The sequence below is a fragment of the Chiloscyllium plagiosum genome, unplaced genomic scaffold, assembly GCF_037043375.1.
Source record: "Chiloscyllium plagiosum isolate Xiang-an unplaced genomic scaffold, Cpla_swu_hap1 HiC_scaffold_19, whole genome shotgun sequence".
NCBI classification, from domain to species: domain Eukaryota; kingdom Metazoa; phylum Chordata; class Chondrichthyes; order Orectolobiformes; family Hemiscylliidae; genus Chiloscyllium; species Chiloscyllium plagiosum.
This window is the reverse complement of record NW_028270157.1, coordinates 16571962-16590848: the sequence shown is the minus strand read 5'-3', so window position 1 is coordinate 16590848 and position 18887 is coordinate 16571962. Positions and strand designations below refer to the sequence as shown.

General features: G+C 43.5%; 1 protein-coding gene across 1 annotated transcript in view; it reads left to right on the top strand.

Moving 5' to 3' along the window:
- Positions 1–18887, top strand: part of dcn (decorin) — a 76001-nt gene that overhangs the window by 15011 nt on the left and 42103 nt on the right. Inside the window, exon 2 of the mRNA XM_043709904.2 lies at positions 862–1071. Within this exon, the coding sequence (XP_043565839.1) occupies positions 888–1071 (184 nt within the window). The 5' untranslated portion in view covers positions 862–887. The remainder of the gene's footprint in view (positions 1–861; positions 1072–18887) is intronic.

Here is an 18887-nt window from a genome sequence, read left to right as displayed (position 1 = left end):
GCTGTCTGACCTGCTGTACTTTTCCAGCACCACGCTAATCTTGACTCTGACCTCCCGCATCTGCAGTACTCATTTTCGCCTGATCCAGCCAATTGAGCTAACCAACAGAAGTTGACCTAGCAGCTTGTTAGTTCAAATTGCATTCTAGAGACTGGAGGGCAGATGTTGAGGCTCATGCTCTTCAGCAGAATGGGGGATTGTCTTACTCGCTTTCAGGTGAGATGTTGAACTGAGTTTCCTTAGCTTTCTCTCATGGGTACTCCCAAGGCAATCTTCAATGAAGAGTGGAGTGTCGGGCCATTGGTTATCCTTCAAGAAATATCAACTTTATTATCTTATGATTTGTGGGAGTTTGCTGGAAACAGACTGGACCATCCCTTCATGAGTACTTCATTTGTAGAGTAATTTGAGTGACCTGAGGTGGACTGACAAAGGAGCAGCGCACTGAAAGCTTGTGATTTCAAATAAACCTGTCAGACTATAACCTGGTGTCGTGTGACTTCTGACTTTGTCCACCCCAGTCCAACACCTCTAAATCAGAATTGGGGAAGAAAGGTCTCCATTGATGGATGGCAAAGCTTTGACTCATTTACATGCAAGTTCCCAGGACAATAGGATATAATGTAGAAGCACGCATCAAAGAGAAGGTTAATCAAATACATGAGAGAGATAGGAAGAGAAGGACATGTTGATGGGGTTAGATAATGTAGGTTGGAGGAGACTTGCATGGAGCATAGACACCAGGCTTGTGTGGAGCGTAAACAGCAGCATGGACTAGTTGGGCTGAATGGCCTGCTGTGTGCTGGGAATTCTATTGAATCCTATATGTTGTAACCAATGTGTCCTCTTGTTTCCTCCTAGGTTGTCACTGTGCTACTTGTGCAACCATGCGTGTGTTCATCTTGCTGGCATTCCTGATTGCAGCCTCCTGGGCTAAGCCATTTCATCAGACACAGTTCCTTGACTTTATGCTGGAGGATGAAGGATCCGGTTTATTCCCTGATAATGAAATGCCTATGTGCCCATTTGGGTGCCAGTGCCACCTCCGAGTGGTGCAGTGTTCTGACTTAGGTAAGCTATTGTCATCTCAAATTGCTTCACTTGTGGGACTGGGCATTGTCTGTAGGAACAATGCGTGTCTTTACATTGGAAAAAACCATATCAAATTCTCATCCCTATTTCCATGTCTCTATGATAACTTCCTCTACTCCTCCAGGATTGCTTCACGCCTCTTATTTTGGCCTTGTGATCTTTAATTGCTCCACCATTGGTGACTGCAACTTCAGTTGTTTGGGGTGGAGAGTGTGGTGCTGGAAAAGCACAGCAGGCCAGGCAGCATCCGAGGAGCAGGAGAATCGATGTTTCAGACATAAGCCCTTCAGGAAATTCCTGATGTAAGGGCTTATGCCCGAAACGTCCATTCTCCTGCCCCTTGAATACTGCCTGACTCTGTACTTTTCCAGCACCACACTCTTGACTCTGATCTCCAGCATCTGCAATCCTCACTTTCTCCTTCAGATGTTTTAGCCCTAAGCTGTGAAATGCCTTCGCAACCTCTCCGCCTCTTGTATCCTTTCTGCAAAATCTACTTACTGGACGAGGATTTCAATCATTTGTCCCGATAACTCCTTAAACACGGCTTTTCTTGTTAACGCTCCTGACAAGTTCCTTGTGATGATTGATTGCCTTTTCGTGTTGCAGCCTGCGCTTGTTTGGAATGATGGATGGTTCTGATAGAATGAATTAGCAGAAACTATTCCAATGGCAGGAGGGTTCCATAACCACTGTCAATCTAATGACCACTGCTATCGCTGGAATACTCTCCCACCGAGTTCTGCCTGTCCAGCTTCTATCTTTCAAAGTGATCCCTGAACTGAGCCTATTAGCCTTTCTGCAATTTAAAGGTGGAGAATAGATATCCCCTCCCCTCTGTTTCACTGTATGCTCGTTGGAAACAGATTAAAAATTTTAGGCAAGAGATGTGTGACAGGTTGCGGGGTGGGGGTGGTGCAGGGGGGAAGGGAGCAGCAAATGTTTCTCTTTTGCAGTGAGTGGTCATGCCCTGAGCTTTACTGCCCTGGGGAAGCACTGAACGAAGAGATGATAAAACACAGACAAGTTGAGGGCGAACACCCTTCCTTGGCCTGTCAGCACATAAGTAGCAAAATGTCCAGGTCTTTTAACAAGCGGATTGGTACGGTCTAGACGGGGAGCTGGATTAGGTGCTGGAGTTTGCTATACTCAGTACACTCATTGCTGTTCTATTACCTTAGGATGCTGCAGCATCCATTCTGATGGGTGTCATCCAACAGAGGTGGGCTATCAGTGAGTCAATGTCCTCGTCAGGCATCAGAGATTTCTTCAGGTTGGGAGTCTCTGGTTCAGCATAGGTGTCCTTATTTGATTTCCCTCGGTTTCATAGAATCATAAAATGCCACGGGTGCATTGAGTCCACACTGACCCTCCAAAGAGTTTCCCACCCAGACCCACAACCCTACCCAATCCCTATAACCCTACATTTCCCATGGCCAATCCATCTAACCTGCACATCTTTGTTTATTCAGATCTTCAACAGCCTTGACAAGGCGAATGTGGAAAGGCTGTTTCCTCTTGTGGCTGTCCCAGGACATAGGGGTCGGTGTTTTAAAATTAGGGGATCACTCTTTCAGGACAGAGATAAAGAGATGCTTTTCTCTGAGGGGTTTGTGACTTTGAGACTCTCTCCCTAAGAAGGTGCTGAAGATGGGATCCTTAAATAGTTTTAAGATCATGATAGATAAGGTCCTTGTTAGGCAAAAGAGTAAACAATGATTGGGGTAGATAGAAATGAGGAATTTGAAACACAAGTGGGTCAGCCATGATCCTATTGATTGGCAGAGCAGGTGGAGGGGCTCAATAGCTCACTCCTGCTCCTATTTGCAATTATGAATCCCATAGGAACGTGATATGTATTATTTACTTGAGGGTTCATAACCAGGGGATATCATTTGAAGATCGTAAGCAGAAGAAACAGAGGGGAAATTAGGAGTTGTTTTAACACTATTTGCTGTTAACACCTGGAATGCTCTTATTATTATATAACAGTGAATTGTAAATCTGGCTTAATGTTATCGACTGTAATTCCAGATTTCTCTTTTCCCTTTCCCTTTTCCATTGGGGTGTACACATTGGCCTGTCAGCAAATCTCTAGCCAGTGGAATATACAGGAACAGCTGGGGCAGCATCTCAATGAATTTGGCTGAGAGACAGGACAGAGAGAGTGATGGTGAATAGTTTGTCTTATTCTGCTGAAATGTACTCCCAGCGATCAGTGTTGTCCTGATTTGTCACAGTGCCGTTCAGTTCGGTGTGTAGCTCTTAGAATTTCAAGATTTACAGATGAGACAAAACTAGGAAGCATTGTGAACTGTGAGGAGACCACAGATAGACTTCAGAAGGACATTGAATGGCTCATGAAAAAATTATACAGATGAAATTTATTGTAGAGGAGTGTGATGTGATCATTTCGGGGGAAGAAACAAGGGGAAGCAGTATAACATGAAGTGTAGAATTCGAAAGGAGACACAGGAGTAGATGAGGCGGCATCTGTGGAGCAGGAGAATGGACGATTTAGGCAAGAGCCCTCCAGAGCTCTTGCATGAAACATAGATTTTACTGCTCCTCAGATGCTGCCTGACTTGCTGTGCTCTTCCAGCAACACACTCTTGACTCTGATCTGCAGCATCTGCAGTCCTCACTTTCTCCACAAGAGCAGATGAACCTGCTGGGTACATGTGCACAAATTGTTGAAGGTGGCAGGACAGGTTGAGAAAGTGGTTCATAGAACTAATGAGACCCTGGGCTTTCAATATGGAGAGCACAGAACAGAATAGCAGTAAGTTAGAGTGAGCCTTCATAAATGATAAGTTCAGCATCGGCTGGAGTACTGCATTCAATTCTGACCATCACACTTAGTGAAGGACTTGGAGAAAAGTCACTGAAAGGTTTTCTAAGAATGGCTCCAGGAATGAGAAACTTCAGTTCTGTAGAAAGTTTGGAAAAGCTGGTGGTGTTGTCCTTACAGAACTCCTTACAGATCAAGAGTTACCATAAGACACCAATTTAAAATTAATGGTGAATGAAACAAAGATGACATGAAGAAAAAAATACATTTCTGAGCAGCAAGTGGCGAGGATTTGTAATGTATAGACGGAGAATGTGGCAGAGGTAGATTCAATCAGCCCCTCTAAAAGGAAACTGGATAATTTAACAAATGGAAAAAATGTGCAGGGCTCTGGGACAAAGGCGGGGGAGGAATAGCTGAGTTGTTTTTGCATAGAGTTGGCATGAACATGATGAATTGAATGGCCTCCTGATGTGCTGTAACAAATCTATTATTCGGTCACTTTGAACTGGGAGCTCTTTAGTCCTATCTTTAAGCTTGGGCAGCTACATAGATGCCATTGCTTTGCGTCCTAAGCCCATAATCTTTCAAACTTTGCTCTAGTCACAACTTGTGTTGCATTCCTTATGTGCTCCGCCAAACATCACATTGGGGATGAAAAGCAAGTGTTATTTATCCAGGGAGGAACAAAAGACTGTGGCCAACTCCTCAGCTGCCTCCATCTTTTCAGCTGAAGCCAGCTGATGTCCCATTACTGCAGTTTGTGTTCAGGCAGTATTCATGAAGTTCACGCTTGGTGATGTGTGGCTTTAGATTGCTGTCAGCCTGGCTACAGATAGTGTGGCTCAAAGAGGGTCTCAAAGCAGTCAAGTGATCAGTCCTCCATCAGATCATCAGGATGGGATTGCCACTTTGTGAAATCTGAAGTGGCTCTGTCATGCCTGATAGTTTTTATCCAAGATAAAAAAAAGGAGCAAGAGGAGGCCATTCAGCCCTTCAAGCCTGCTCTGCACTCAATATGATTGTAGCTGATCATGCAATTTCAGTATCCCACTCTCGCTTTCTCTTCATACCCCCGGTGGGCAATCATTGGGTAGAGAGTCAGAGTTGAGAAAGCATGGTACTAGAAAAAGTACAGCAAGTCAGGCAGCATCCGAGGAGCAGGAGAGTCGACAATTCAAGTACTACCCTTCTTCAGGACCCTTCTTCAAGATGCCATTGGCATCCTTGACTGGGAGAGCCACGTGTCCAGTCATCCTCCTCCTCCTCCCTATTTGGAGTAAACAGAGAGATTCACCTCTCCACATTCAGGGGCCTGCAGCAGCTCTCAGGTACAGTGATGATGGATGTACTGTAACCTGGAGTGATAAAGCAGCTTAAAATATTGATGGTGACCATGGCCTTATGAGCCCTGGCAGCAACATCTTCATGCAGGGTGAAGTCCGATGTTAGGTTGAATGATGAAGCTAAATCTGTAACCATCCCCCAGTTGAACCTGAGTCACTCTCCTGGATGCTGTTGTGAAGTTAGATGTGTTCTCTGAAAATCCTCCTCTTCCTCACCCCTCATTCTTTGCAGACCGCTGTGGCACCTGCTCCATTAGGTTCTGTAGACCCAGTGGCTCAGGAACCTCAGCTCCCCAGTAACCGTGTGTAGAATTGTCTGACTGACTCCTCTACCTGTGGATGGACAACAGGAAGCTGCAGCAGGCTTGCAAGTTTCTCCAGATCAGCAAGGCATCCCAGCTATTATTTGAATAAAGGAACATAGCGTCTGGAGCAAGGGTCTTATGAAGAAAAGCTGAAGGACTTGGATCTGTTCTCACCGGAGAGAAGAAGGCTAAGAGGGGATTTAATAGAGACATGCAAGATGATCAGAGGATTAGAGTGGATAGTGAGAGTCTTTTTCTGAGGATTATGACATCTGCTTGTACGAGGGGGCATAGCTGCAAATTGAAGGGAGATAGATTGAAGACAGATGTCAGAGGCAGGTTTTTTGCTCAGAGAGTGGTAAGGGTGTGGAATGCTCTGCCTGCCAATGTAGTTAACTCAGCCACATTAGGGGCATTTAAATAGTCCTTGGATAAGCATATGGATGATGATAGGATAATGTAGGGTGATGGACTTAGGTTAGTTCACAAGTCAGCGCAACATTGAAGGACGAAGGGCCTGTTCTGCACTGTATTGTTCTATGTTCTATGTAATAGGCCGTCGACTGAGCCCGTTCTGCCATCCAGTGATTATGGTGGAACCATGGCCTAACTCCATATATTCGCATTTGGCCCATATCCGTTAAGACCTTTGTTTACCAAAAATGTATCTATCTCAGATTTAGCACCTAACATCCACTGCCATTTGTGCAAACATCTACCACCCTTTGTGTGTAGAAGTGCTTCCTAACATCTCTCCTGAATGGTCTGCTCCTAATTTTTAGACCCGTAGCTCTAGAATCACCAGCCAGTGGATATAGTTTATCTTTATTTTGATAATTCTCATCAGCCTACTCGGAGTTGCAATTACACACCTGCGGAGCAGGTAGGACATGACCCAGGGCCTCCTGGCTCAGAGGCACTACCACTGTGTCACAAGAGGCCTTGTTTACCTGGTCTTTTTCTGTTAATATTATGAACAGTTCAATCAGATCACTGCTTAAACCTTCTAAATTCTAGAAGGAACAACAGGCCTAATTTGTATAATCTCTCCTCTGAAGTACAGGAATCATTCTCGTAATTTGGATGGCTGGCCCTTTATATAGCAGGGAGTGAGGGAAGGTTTGGATGGGATCCTCCTATACCATACATACCACTGTGACTGTTCAGCATAAATGGTCACTGTACCTGCTTGGTCCAAGTACATAATAATTATTTTAGATTAGATTCCCTACAGTATGGAAACAGGCAATTTGGCCCAACGAGTCCACATCAACCCTCCGAAGAGTAATGCACCCTGACTCATTCCCCTCCTCTATATTTACCCCTGACTAATGCACCTTGTACAATGCATGACCAGTTCAGCATGACCAATTCACCTTAACTTGCACATCTTTGGATTGTGGGAGGAAACTGGAACACCCAGAGGAAACCTACGCAGATACGGGGAGAGCGTGCAAACTCCACACAGATAATCGCCCGAGGCTGAAATTGTACCCGGGTCTCTGGCGCTGTGAGGCAGCAGTGCTAACCACTGAGCCACCGGGCCACCTTGATAAAGCAACTTAAAAGTTAATTGTGATGGCAGTGTTTATGGCACTGGCAGCATCATCCTCACACTAAGTGAGGCTCAAGGGTGGACTGAAAGACGTGGCAGTATTCAATGACTACTTCCCTACGTCAACTCAGCTGCAGCTTTAGAGCCCAACTTCACAGCTGTGAAAATAATCTCGACAGAACAAAACCCTTCCTAACACTCTCAAGCCTCATCAGCACTGAGTACATCCCAGTAACTGAGAACATTCCTTGAATATCTTCTTTTCTCTTTGAACAATGTGGTTTTTAAGGAATTCAAGGCCCTCCTTGGATGCTGCCTGAACTGCTGTGCTCTTCCAGCACCACTAATCCAGAATCTGGTTTCCAGCATCTGCAGTCATTGCTTTTACCTCAATGTATAGTGCCATGCTTTGTTTTATTTCTGGCCTACGGATCGAGTCCATGCAAGGACAAAAAAAAATTAGTCCACAATTATGAAGTTGTGATTGTCAGTTTTCTGAAAAAGATAGATGGCCTGAAATTTGAACAAGGTGATTTATCGCGAAGAGTTCATTCAGAGGAACGAACGAAATTTGGATTTACATACATCATGTTTCTGAGGAGTCCCAAAGTGTTTCACAGACAATGATGTACAGTCACTGTTGGAATGCAGGATGAAGGAAGTGTGCAGCATAGAATAAGGCCACTTGGCTTATCAGCTGCCAAACTGTACTTCCCATGACCGTGTTATGGAGATATTGTAGCTTTGTCCCTCACCTATATAGAACAGAGAATGTGAGAGTTAAATTCAGGGTCTGAGAGCACCAACTTGGGGGCAGTTGAGGTGAGGTGGGGGTGTATAGAGGGTCAGAGAGTGCACAGTGGATTTGGTGGGATGGATGAGTGAGTTGGGGAGACTGAGCTGGGGAGATTGCATGGAGGGGTTGAGATGGGCAGAAGACAGCGCTTTGAGGGTGGAGAAGGTTTTGAGCGAGGGTCGAGGGCACAGGGCACCTTGGGGTTGGGGTGAATGGTATGTACATATGGTGGGGTGCAGGGATGGGCTGGAGGGGAAGGTGTGGAGGAGTAGTGAGGCCCACTTGTGTCAATAATAAAACAGAAAAGGCTTGTAATACTCAGCAGGTCTGTCAGCAGCTATGGAGAGAGAAATAGACTTCAGGTTTCAAGTTGCTGACCTGGCATTGGAACAGTGTTGTATCAAATGCTCTGGACCATGCCTGGTTGAAAGTGACAGGGTGACCAGACGAGGCTGAATGAACACAAACAGAAATTGCTAGCAGGTCTGGCAGCATCTGTGGAGAGAAAGCAGAGTTAACATTTCTGGTCCAGTGATTCTTCTTCAGAACTGTTAAATTAAGTAAGCTAAATTAAATTCTTAATATCCTTTCCTTGTCCAGGTCCTGGAAGAAATCCTTGGATCTTCCCTATTACAACTTATCCCCCCATATCACCATTCCCTTGCTTTTCCTAAACACCTGGCTCATTCGTACAATGGTCCACTCCATGTGCAGGATACCATTTCCATCCACTGGCTGCAAGTTTGTTCCCAGTTAGCCAAAATATCCATTTTAAATAATAATATGTTCAATAAATCTAACAGGCCTTGTTTCCCTCTGAACTCCTGATTGTGTTGTCCCTGTTCTTTCTCCAACTCACCAATCCCATTCAAATCCTTCTCCCATCCTCCATGTATCAGATGTACCAGATCCTAATGCTGCAAACATCCAAAGGATATGACGAGGATTTGACAGCCAAGTACATGTAGGCATATTGATCAGAATATCAGAATCAAAGTACAGATTTACGCTAGTTTGGTTCTTGAGTACAAATCACTAGTCTCTACTTCAAAAGTGAGGCTGAAAGTTGGAGTGTGGAAATTGATGACAACAATTAATCTGGCAAATGGCTTAAGAATTAATTCATGTGGAGTCTTGCTGCTCCCGTTCCATTACTTCATTCAGGCTAAAATATCAGATGTGCAGGAAAGTTGTTTGCCTCCCAGCACTCATTTCATTGCTTTCTGATGTTCTTTTGGCACATCATTTTGGTGAGAATGCATTTACCAGAACTCTTGGACAAAGGGCCCTCATTCCTGCATCTTTCCACTTTCCGAGTAAGTTCTTTCCAAGACGGTGATGTGATATTTTCTTGTGCTTGTTGCTGTGAAGGATGTGACTAAGTGGAAAAATAACTTTCCTCATTGAAGTTAAGTAACCCAATGAAAACATCAAGCACATTTCGAGAAGTACAGCCAGATGGAGAGTATAGCTTTCTCCATACTGACAAGCAATGTGTCTCAGACACAAGCTCAAAGGACACTCTCCAGGATCAGACCACTGTAAACCTTTTCCAGTTCCTGAAAGCAACCTCCTCTTCAGATTGTCAATTGCTAACAGAAATTGGGAACAGTTCTCTTGCAATGTGGGACTTGCATCCGCTAAGAACTGAATTGAAATTTTCCAAAATGCTTTCACCACCAGAACAGAGCAGTTATCATCTCATTTTTTTGAACATGTCTTCAGCTGAAACAGTGGACACCTTTGTCATTGCTTCTCCCCACATTCTGGGCAGGTAGGTAGTGGCTTGACACAGCTGAGAGGTTTGCTCAACTACTGTTTAATTAAAGCCAACTGCATTACAATGGATTTGGAATCACACATAAACAGACCAGGTAAGGATGGAGGATTTCCTTCTCAAAAAGATATAAGAGTACTGGAAGTTTTTTTTTAAACAAAGATCTGATTGTTTCAATGTCACCATTACTTACTCTAGCTTTTAATTCCGGATTTATTCATCAATGCTCATCAAGTCATAGGGTCATACAACATGGAAACAGACCCTTCAGTCCAACCAGTCCACGCCGAACATAATCCTAAACTAAACTAGTCCCACCTGCCTGTTCCTGGCCCACATCCCTACAACCTTTCCTATTCATGTAGTTATCCAAATGTCTTTTAAATGTTGTAATTGTACCCACATCCACCATTCCCACAGGAAGTTCATTCCACATGTGAACCACCCTCTTTTATAAAGAACTTTCCCCCATGTCTTCTTAAAATCTCTCTCCTCTCACCTTAAAATTGCACTCCCTAGTCTTGAAAGCCTACGGAAAACACACCTACCATTAACTCTACCTACACCCCTCGTTATTTTTAAATTTTTACTTCCAGCAGTTACGATGATCGGAGGTTTAACCTGGGCCTTTGGATGACCAGGCCATAGACATTGCACCATGACTACCATTTTGTCAAAGCCCTGGGATTGCCATCCAAATAGCCCCATGTGCTATGTCTATACCACATGGTCTGTAATATTCAAGAGACAAAGAAATGGGTGAAATAGGTGTCTAAATCCACTGAGGGTCATTGTCCTTTCAAACAGGCACACATAAAATTGACCCCAGAGCTTAAGGTTGCTATTGAGAAAGTTGAAGTATCTTTTTGGGATGGTATTGGGCACAATGTCTGCCCAAACTGTGCTACTCATTGGCAGTTTAGGAGGTTTGTCATGTAACACAATGCCTACAAACAATAAAACTTTGGGCTCAGCCACACATTGGGAAATTGATGGGATCGGGTACAACACATGCTTTACACATGGTCCAATTATGACTCACTGTTAAAGTTAATGCAGAGCACTGTTGGGTTGTCTAATCAGTAGTTCATTGATCCCATAGGATTTATATACTTTGAGCTTGGAAAACAAAGTATCTCCGTAACTCAGGCATTTTCTTAAAGAAGAAAGTGAGGACTGCAGATGCTGGAGATCAGAGCTGAACATGTGTTGCTGGAAAAGCACAGCAGGTCAGGCAGCATCCAAGGAGCAGGAGAATCGACGTTTCAGGCATGAGCCTTTCCTGAAAAAGGGCTCATGCCCGAAATGTCGATTCTCCTGCTCCTTGGATGCTGCCTGACCTGCTGCGCTTTTCCAGCAACACATTTTCAGCTCATTTTCTTAAAAGGCCAGGCTGTTCGAAACATACAACCACAACAACAGGGACTGTCAATAGGTGAATATTGAGCTTATGACAAACTACATTAAAGTGTTTTACAAATTGGTAATGAGTGAATGACAAGAATTTAAGATTTTAAGAAAGAACTAATTATAAACTTAAGGTTGGTGAGGGTACAATTGGAGTACTGTGTGCTGTTTCAGGTGTTCAGTTATGAAAGGGCATTAAAACCCACAGCAAGATACCAACTAAATACACAAAGCTGAAGGCAGGAATAGGAAACTCCAGCTATCAGGAGAATCCTGAGACATTGGAGGTATCAGTGTAAATTAGAGTTCATTAGGATGGAGTGAATGGGACTAGTTCAGCTTAGGAAACCTGGTCAGCATTGACAAGTTGGGCCAAAGTGTCTATTTCTGTGCTGTTTAACTCTATGACTCAATGGCTGTATGAGACATGGAGGGCAGAAATAATTCCTTTACAAAGAGTGTTTCTGATACAATAACCTAAAAACAAAAAAGCAAAGGACAGTGGATGCTAGAAATGAGAAACATAAACAGAAATTGCTGGGAAAACTCAACACATCTGGCAGCATCTGTGAAAAGAAAGCAGAGTTAGCATTTTGGGTCCAGTGACCCTTCTTCAGAACTGAATGTCATGAGGAGATGTTTGGTATGTATGCTGAAGATGGGGTGTGTGGCGGGGGGGGGGGGGTATTGTAGTGAACAATAGGTGGAGATGAAGCCCAGAGAGAAAGAACAACAGTTGGATAGACCATGGAATGGATAAAAGTTAGCCTGGGGGATTGAATAGCTGCTAATGGGGACAATTAGTAGCTGACGATGCGTAGTTTGTCAAGGACTGAAGTGTTGGGATTTTGAAAAGGACATGGGAGAAAGTACTCAGGCCCTAAAATTATTAAACTCAATACTGAGTTCCAAAGGGAGCAGGATTGCCAAATGAAAAATGAGCTGCTGTTATTCCAACTAGCACTGAACATTGCTGGATCACTGCAGCAAGCCAAGACAGAAATGTGTTAAACTGGCAAGCAATAGGACAAAATGTAGGTGTTCCAAAAAGTGATCGCCCAGTCTGTGTTTTGTCTCCCCATTGTACATCAGGCTACATCGTGGGCAGCGAATATAGTGGATTGAGTGAAGTGCCGGAAAATTGCTGCTTTACCTGGAAGGTGTGTCTGAGGCCTTGGATAGTGAGGAATAAGGAAGAAAATGGGTAGGTGCTACACCTTCTGCAATTGCATAGGAAGGTGCCATGGAGTATGGGCAGGTGTTGGGTGTGGACCGAGGGTAGCCAGCATTTCTTGCCTATCTCGAATGGCCCAGAGGGCAGTTAAGAGTCAACCACACGATTGTGGCAAAAAGTGGTTACTGCAGATTCTGGAGATTAGAGTCAAGATTAGAGTAGAGTCATAGAGTCATAGAGATGTACAGCATGGAAACAGACCCTTCGGTCCCAACCCCTCCATGCCAACCAGATATCATAACCCAATCTAGTCCCATCTGCCAGCACCCGGCCCATATCCCTCCAAACCCTTCCTATTCATATACCTATCCAAATGCCTCTTAAATGTTGCAATTGTACTCGCCTCCCACTTCCTCTGGCAGCTAATTCCATACATGTGCCACCCTCTGTGTGAAAAAGTTGCCCCTCAGGTCTCTTTTATATCTTTCCCTTCTCACCCTAAACCTATGCCCTCTAGTTCTGGACTCCCCACCCTAGGGAAAATACTTTGTCTATTTATCCTATCCATGCCCCTCATAATTTTGTAAACCTCTATAAGATCATCCCTCAGCCTCTGACGCTCCAGGGAAAACAGCCTTAGCCTGTTCAGCCTCTCCCTATAGCTCAAATCCTTCAACCCTGGAAACATCCTTATAAATCCAGTCTGAACCCTTTCAAGTTTCACAACATCTTTCTGATAGGAAGGACACCAGAATTGCACACAATATTCCAAAACTGGCCTAACCAATGTCCTGTACAGCCGCAACATGACCTCCCAACTCCTGTACTCAATACTCTGACCAATAAAAGAAAGCATACCAAACGCCTTCTTCACTATCCTATCTACCTGCGACTCCACTTTCAAGGAGCTATGAACCTGCAGTCCAAGGTCTCTTTGTTCAGCAACACTCCCTAGGACCTTACCATTAAGTGTATAAGTCCTGCTAAGATTTGCTTTCCCCAAGTGCCACACCTCGCATTTATCTGAATTAAACTCCATCTGCCACTTTTCAGCCCATTGGCCCATCTGGTCAAGATCCTGTTGTAATCTGAGGTAACCCTCTTCGCTGTCCACTACACCTCCAATTTTGGTGTCATCTGCAAACTTACTAAATGTACCTCTTATGCTCTCATCCAAATCATTTATGTAAATGACAAAAAAGTAGAGGATCCAGCACCGATCCTTGTGGCACTCCACTGGTCACAGGCCTCCAGTCTGAAAAACAACCCTCCACCACCACCCTCTGTCTTCTACCTTTGAGCCAGTTCTGTATCCAAATGGCTAGTTCTCCCTGTATTCCATGAGATCTAACCTTGCTAATTAGTCTCCCATGGGGAACCTTATTGAATGCCTTACTGAAGTCCATATAGATCACATCTACCACTCTGCCAAAAAGCACAGCAGGTCAGGCAACATCCAAGCAGCAGGAAAATCGACGTTTTGGGTAAAAGCCCTTCATCAGGAATCTTTGTGGGTCTGTTGTCACATATAAGACAGACCAAGTAAGGACAACAGGTTCCTTACAGGTTCTGTGACTCTGTGTAGGAAATTCCTACTTCTGTGTAGGAAATACTCAAATTCTCTGCTGGTAAATAAAAACTGGAAGAACTGCAGTTGCCGTAAATCAGAAACGAAAACAGAAGTTGCTGGAAAAGCTCAGTAGGTCTGGCAGCATCTGTGAAGAGAAATCAGAGTTAACATTTCAGGTCCAGTGGCCCTTCCTCAGAAGTGAGGCACTTCCTTGTCCTCTTTAAGTCAACCTAGCAGGGGTTTTTGTTTCTTTATCATTACAAATTTATGTCCGTAAAAGAATTAGTGGAACTTTCTGACTCCAAATATGAGTGCGAAAGCTTCCTTCTCTATCTGGGTATATTTATCTGCGTACATATTACATTCTGTATTAGTTAAAGTTCTGGGTGCATATGCTATTGGGCGTACCTCTCCATTGGGCCACCTATGATCTAATATTACTCCGTGGCTGAATGGGGGAGCATCACATGTTAACACCAGATCTCACTTGGAATCATAGTGGGACTCCTTTGCTGTCTTGAGTCTGCATACTGGCAGCAGCTACAATGGCATGCCAGACCGGATCCTAAAGAAAATTTTAACCGTTTGGCACAAGCTTGGCATTCTTTTGAGGTTTTGCTGTAGGCTGACCTAGAGTCCCTCTGTTCAGGATGTGTCCTGAGTGAGGCTCTGCAATTGTCTTTACTCAAGTGATAACCCCTGAGCTCAGTTTGGCTGGCGAGCGTGTCGATTTCCATTGGAATACCCTGCAACTCATATGCTCCATATGCCGCATTTTCAAATGATAAAGCCAGTTGTAATGCCTGTTTGAAGTCCAGTTGGGCTTTAGATAGTAGGCCCTTTTGCATGGTTACATCATTAATCCCATTCTCATCACCACTGCAAGAACTCCACAGAGGTTGGTATCCTGTCACCAAGACACCCTTCATTTAAACATGGAGAATCCTTGACACTGATCCAGCTCCCTCAGAGCCAGCTCTCAGAGTGAGCAGAACCTCTGATACTCCAGTTCTTATCTGTCAGCCTGGACTCCCTGATTGGACCAGATTAACATCGCCAGTCAGAAAACTCATATTCTTTGAGATCCATCTGGCTGACCTCATTACAATCACTACAGGAGGATGATGAGAATTATTTTATGCAGCACATTGATGTGATTTGCAGTGCATTGCCTGAAAGAGCAGTAGAAACAGATTCACTAATAACTTCTAGGTTTGAAGGGTTTCAATCAAGAGGTTGAATGAATACTTGAAAAGGAAATATTTGTAAGGCTTTGGGGATGAAATGTTTATTTAGTACCTTTCCTGATCTTGGCAAATCTTAAAGAACTTTAAAATATTCTTTTAAGTACTCTTGAAGTGTAACCTATATTGCAAACATACAAAATAGGAGCAATGATAGGCCATTCAACCGTTCAAACCTGCTGCAGCATTCAATAAGATCATGGTTGATCTGTTGTGTTTCCAATTCTAGATTTCCATCTAGCTAGGAGCACCTTCAATCGGTCACTAAGTAAAAATCTATCCATCTCTGCCTTAAAAATATTCGTCTTTTACTGCCTTCTGAAGTAGTGAATTCCAGTCGCACAACCCTTTAACAAAAATATTCCCCTCATTTCAGTTCTGAAAGGGTGACTCCTAATTTTAGAACCAGGTACTCTGACGCTCGACTGACCTTCAACGGAAAGCATCCTTTCTGTGTCAAAACCAATCAGGATCTTATACGCTTCAATCAAATTACTTCTCATATTTCTAAACTCCAGTGGAAATAAGCCCAGTCTGTCCAACCATTTCCAATGAGACAATCCACACATTCCAGGTATCACTCCGATAAACCTCTGCTATAAAGCAGAGACAAGCAGTAGTTAATTTGACAAGTAAAGCAGGGAGCATTGGATCTAACTGTTCTTACAAAGAGCTGGCAAAGACATAATGGACTGGATCTTTCTCTGTCCAAAGTCTAATATTGTCAGATGTGACTGGAAGTGTGTCCAGGAAATTTAAAACAATCATGGATTCTTCCAGTGGTGGTACTACCAGTGTTGTATCTGTCAGCGGGAGGCAGCTCAATGCATCCACATTTGCTATTTGGCCTCCCGGATGGTTTTCCAGCTTGTGATTATGCACACTTAATATTAGAGCCCATTGCTGAATTCTACCTGAAGCTATGGGCAGCATAGCCTTATCCTCTTCAAGTAGACCTGGCTGAGCTTTGAGGTCCGTTATTATTTGGTGGGCACTTCATTACTGTATGAACCAGGTTACCCATTCACTTCAAAATTATTACTGATTTAGTAATACCAGCCTCAGAGATGGGATGGAGTGGTGGCATCTCAACTCGATTTAAAGACAAGCTTTCAGTTTTAAACTCTGACTCTCCATTCCCTTTCTATCTAGCCTTTAGCCCGAATGTTATGGTTAGTTGGATATCGTACAGGCACATCAGACAGATATTCCCCTGACCCCATGTGGAAGCTGCCTACAGGGCAGCTTTTAAACTGCCAGATCCATCTCCACTGAAACCGACAGTTTTAATTGCTGAAAGCCAGACTGTGGCTCCAGGCTCCAGTCTAATGAACTGAGCGTCTGATCCACTTAACTTAAATCCAGATCTTTTGCTGGGTTTGGTTAATGTAAGTCTTACATTCCCTTCCCCCACACATTTGGATATGTCTGTTTCGATGTATATCTCTCAATGCTAACTCCTGATATAGGACAGTGCTCAAGCAATTCTGGAGCCTGTGAGCACAAGTATTTCCATCCAGAGAGGAATTGCAAGAGTGATCAAATCAACAATACAGCTTTAAATATTCACGTACAAATCACAGGATTCTTAATACTCTATCTACCCAAAGCCATGGTATAAACAAAAAGCAATTTGTACCTGTTACCTTTTTAAAAAAAAAATGATTATGCATTTTGTTTGCAAAGCACTCCTTCTTGATAGGTTTTAACTTGTGTTATTTTGAACCATCAGATATGCAGAGGAGTCACACAGATTCCCATTATCTGCCTGTAGGACAGTTTGACAAAACAGTTCCAAAATAACGAGCAGTTGTTTTACTAAAATGCAGCAACTGGGAGATGCAGTGCAGTGGTCATGATGCTAGATTAGTAACCCAGAAGAGGTGTAATGTCGCTAGACTTGTAACTACACCAGTAATCCAGAATTAATGGCGCTGGCACTAGACTAGTAATCCAAAAATAGCGATAATGTTGCTAGACTAGTAATCCAGAAGTCTAAGCAAAAAAACCCCAAAAAAGCTCTGGTTTCACATCCCATTATGGCAGTTGGTGAAATTTAGATACATTTAAATACAATGCTGGAATGCATCATCCCTTCCAAAACAACATTTTGATTTAAAGTATAAGTTTCTTTTTAAAGATTTGATATTTGTAGCATTGCTGCATTAAGGGGTATTCACTGATTCGTTTCGTCAAATTTTTAATTGCATCTAATGGGTTTTCAAAATTGTATACAGAGGGGCTGCTGTTCACAGGAGGTGTAGGTATGGAATGTTGCATTCTGTAAATACAGCAGCCATCAAGGAAAGGAGTTCAGCAGTTTCACACTTCACCAGTTGGGTTGGGATCCATTGTTGTTTTTAACTCACATCCAGACTGGAACTATTAAATTGAATCCCCTTTCTCTGCTCTTTCTCCTGAAAACTCCTTTTTAAATAGTTATCACCTTTGCTAAAGATGTCATACGGGCTGAGGATTAGTGGAAGATGGTAGCAGGCTACTGGACTAGTAATTCAGACGCCCAGACAAATACTCTTCAGACTGCGGTTCAAATACCACAGTAGCAGCTTGGGGCATTTGAATCCAATGAATAAATCTGGAAAGTAAAGCTCGTCTCAGTAACTGTGATCATGACGACTGTTACCAGTCGTTGTAAAAACCCCAGCTGGTTCCCTGATGGGTAACACAGTGGCTCAGTGGTTAGCACTGCTGCCTTACAGCAGCAGGGACCTGGATTCAATTCCAGCTTCAGGCGACTTGTGGAGATGGCATATTCTCCAAGTGTCTGCACAGGTTCCCTCTGGGTGTTCTGGTTTCTTCCCACAGTCCAAAAATGTGCAGGTTATGTGGATTGGCCATGCTAAATTCCCCATAGTGTCCAGAATGTGAAGGTTATGTGGATTAGCCATGGGGAATGCTGTGTGGGATAAGGTAGAGAGTGGATCTGGGGAGGGATGGTCTTTGGAGGGTTGGTATGTGCTGAATGGCCTGGTTCCACAGTGGAATGTTTCTAACTTCAATGTCCTTTTGGGGAGAAATCTGCAATCCTTACCTGGTCTGGCCTACATGTGACACCCACAGCAATGTGGTTGACTCATAACTGCCTTCCGAAATGGCCTGAATAAGCCATTCTATTTCAAGGGCAATTTAGGATGAGTAAAAAATGAAGGGCTTGCCAGTGATGCCCACATCTCTCAAATTAATAAAGAAAAATGTTTTTATTGGGCTGCTATGTGTCTGTCTTCAGAGTCAAGGTTCATGCATAGTGGACTGAGCTCAATTTGAGGTGTTTCCCATAGGTATCATTTAACTTAATGAAGATTTCTTTCTGTGTTATTTTAAAATCATTAACAAATTTGAATAGTGTGCAGTAGCCATTGTATGGAAAAAAAATTATAGTTTTCTCTTTCTCCATTCTAAACAGCAACTGTTCTTGCTCCTGGTATTTACATAGTGCCTTATGTGAAATAATCCAAGAACGCTCATAAGATCAAGCAACACTTGACACTAAACATCATGTCAACTTACTGTGACAGGCCCTGTTGAAAACGTGGGTATTGAGCAACTGGGCAGTATAGTGATAGATAAAGAAGAGGTGCTAAAAAAACAGGTAGCAGTCCAAGTAGAGAAGCTCTTCTTCGGGATCATGCCCGAAACATCGATTCTCCTGCTCCTTGGATGCTGCCTGACCTGCTGCACTTTTCCAGCAACACATTTTCAGCTCTGATCTCCAGCATCTGCAGTCCTCACTTTCTCCAAGTAGAGAAGTCGCCAGGCCCAGATGGGATGCACCCTTGATTGGTGAGAGACGTAAAGGGGCAAATTGCAGA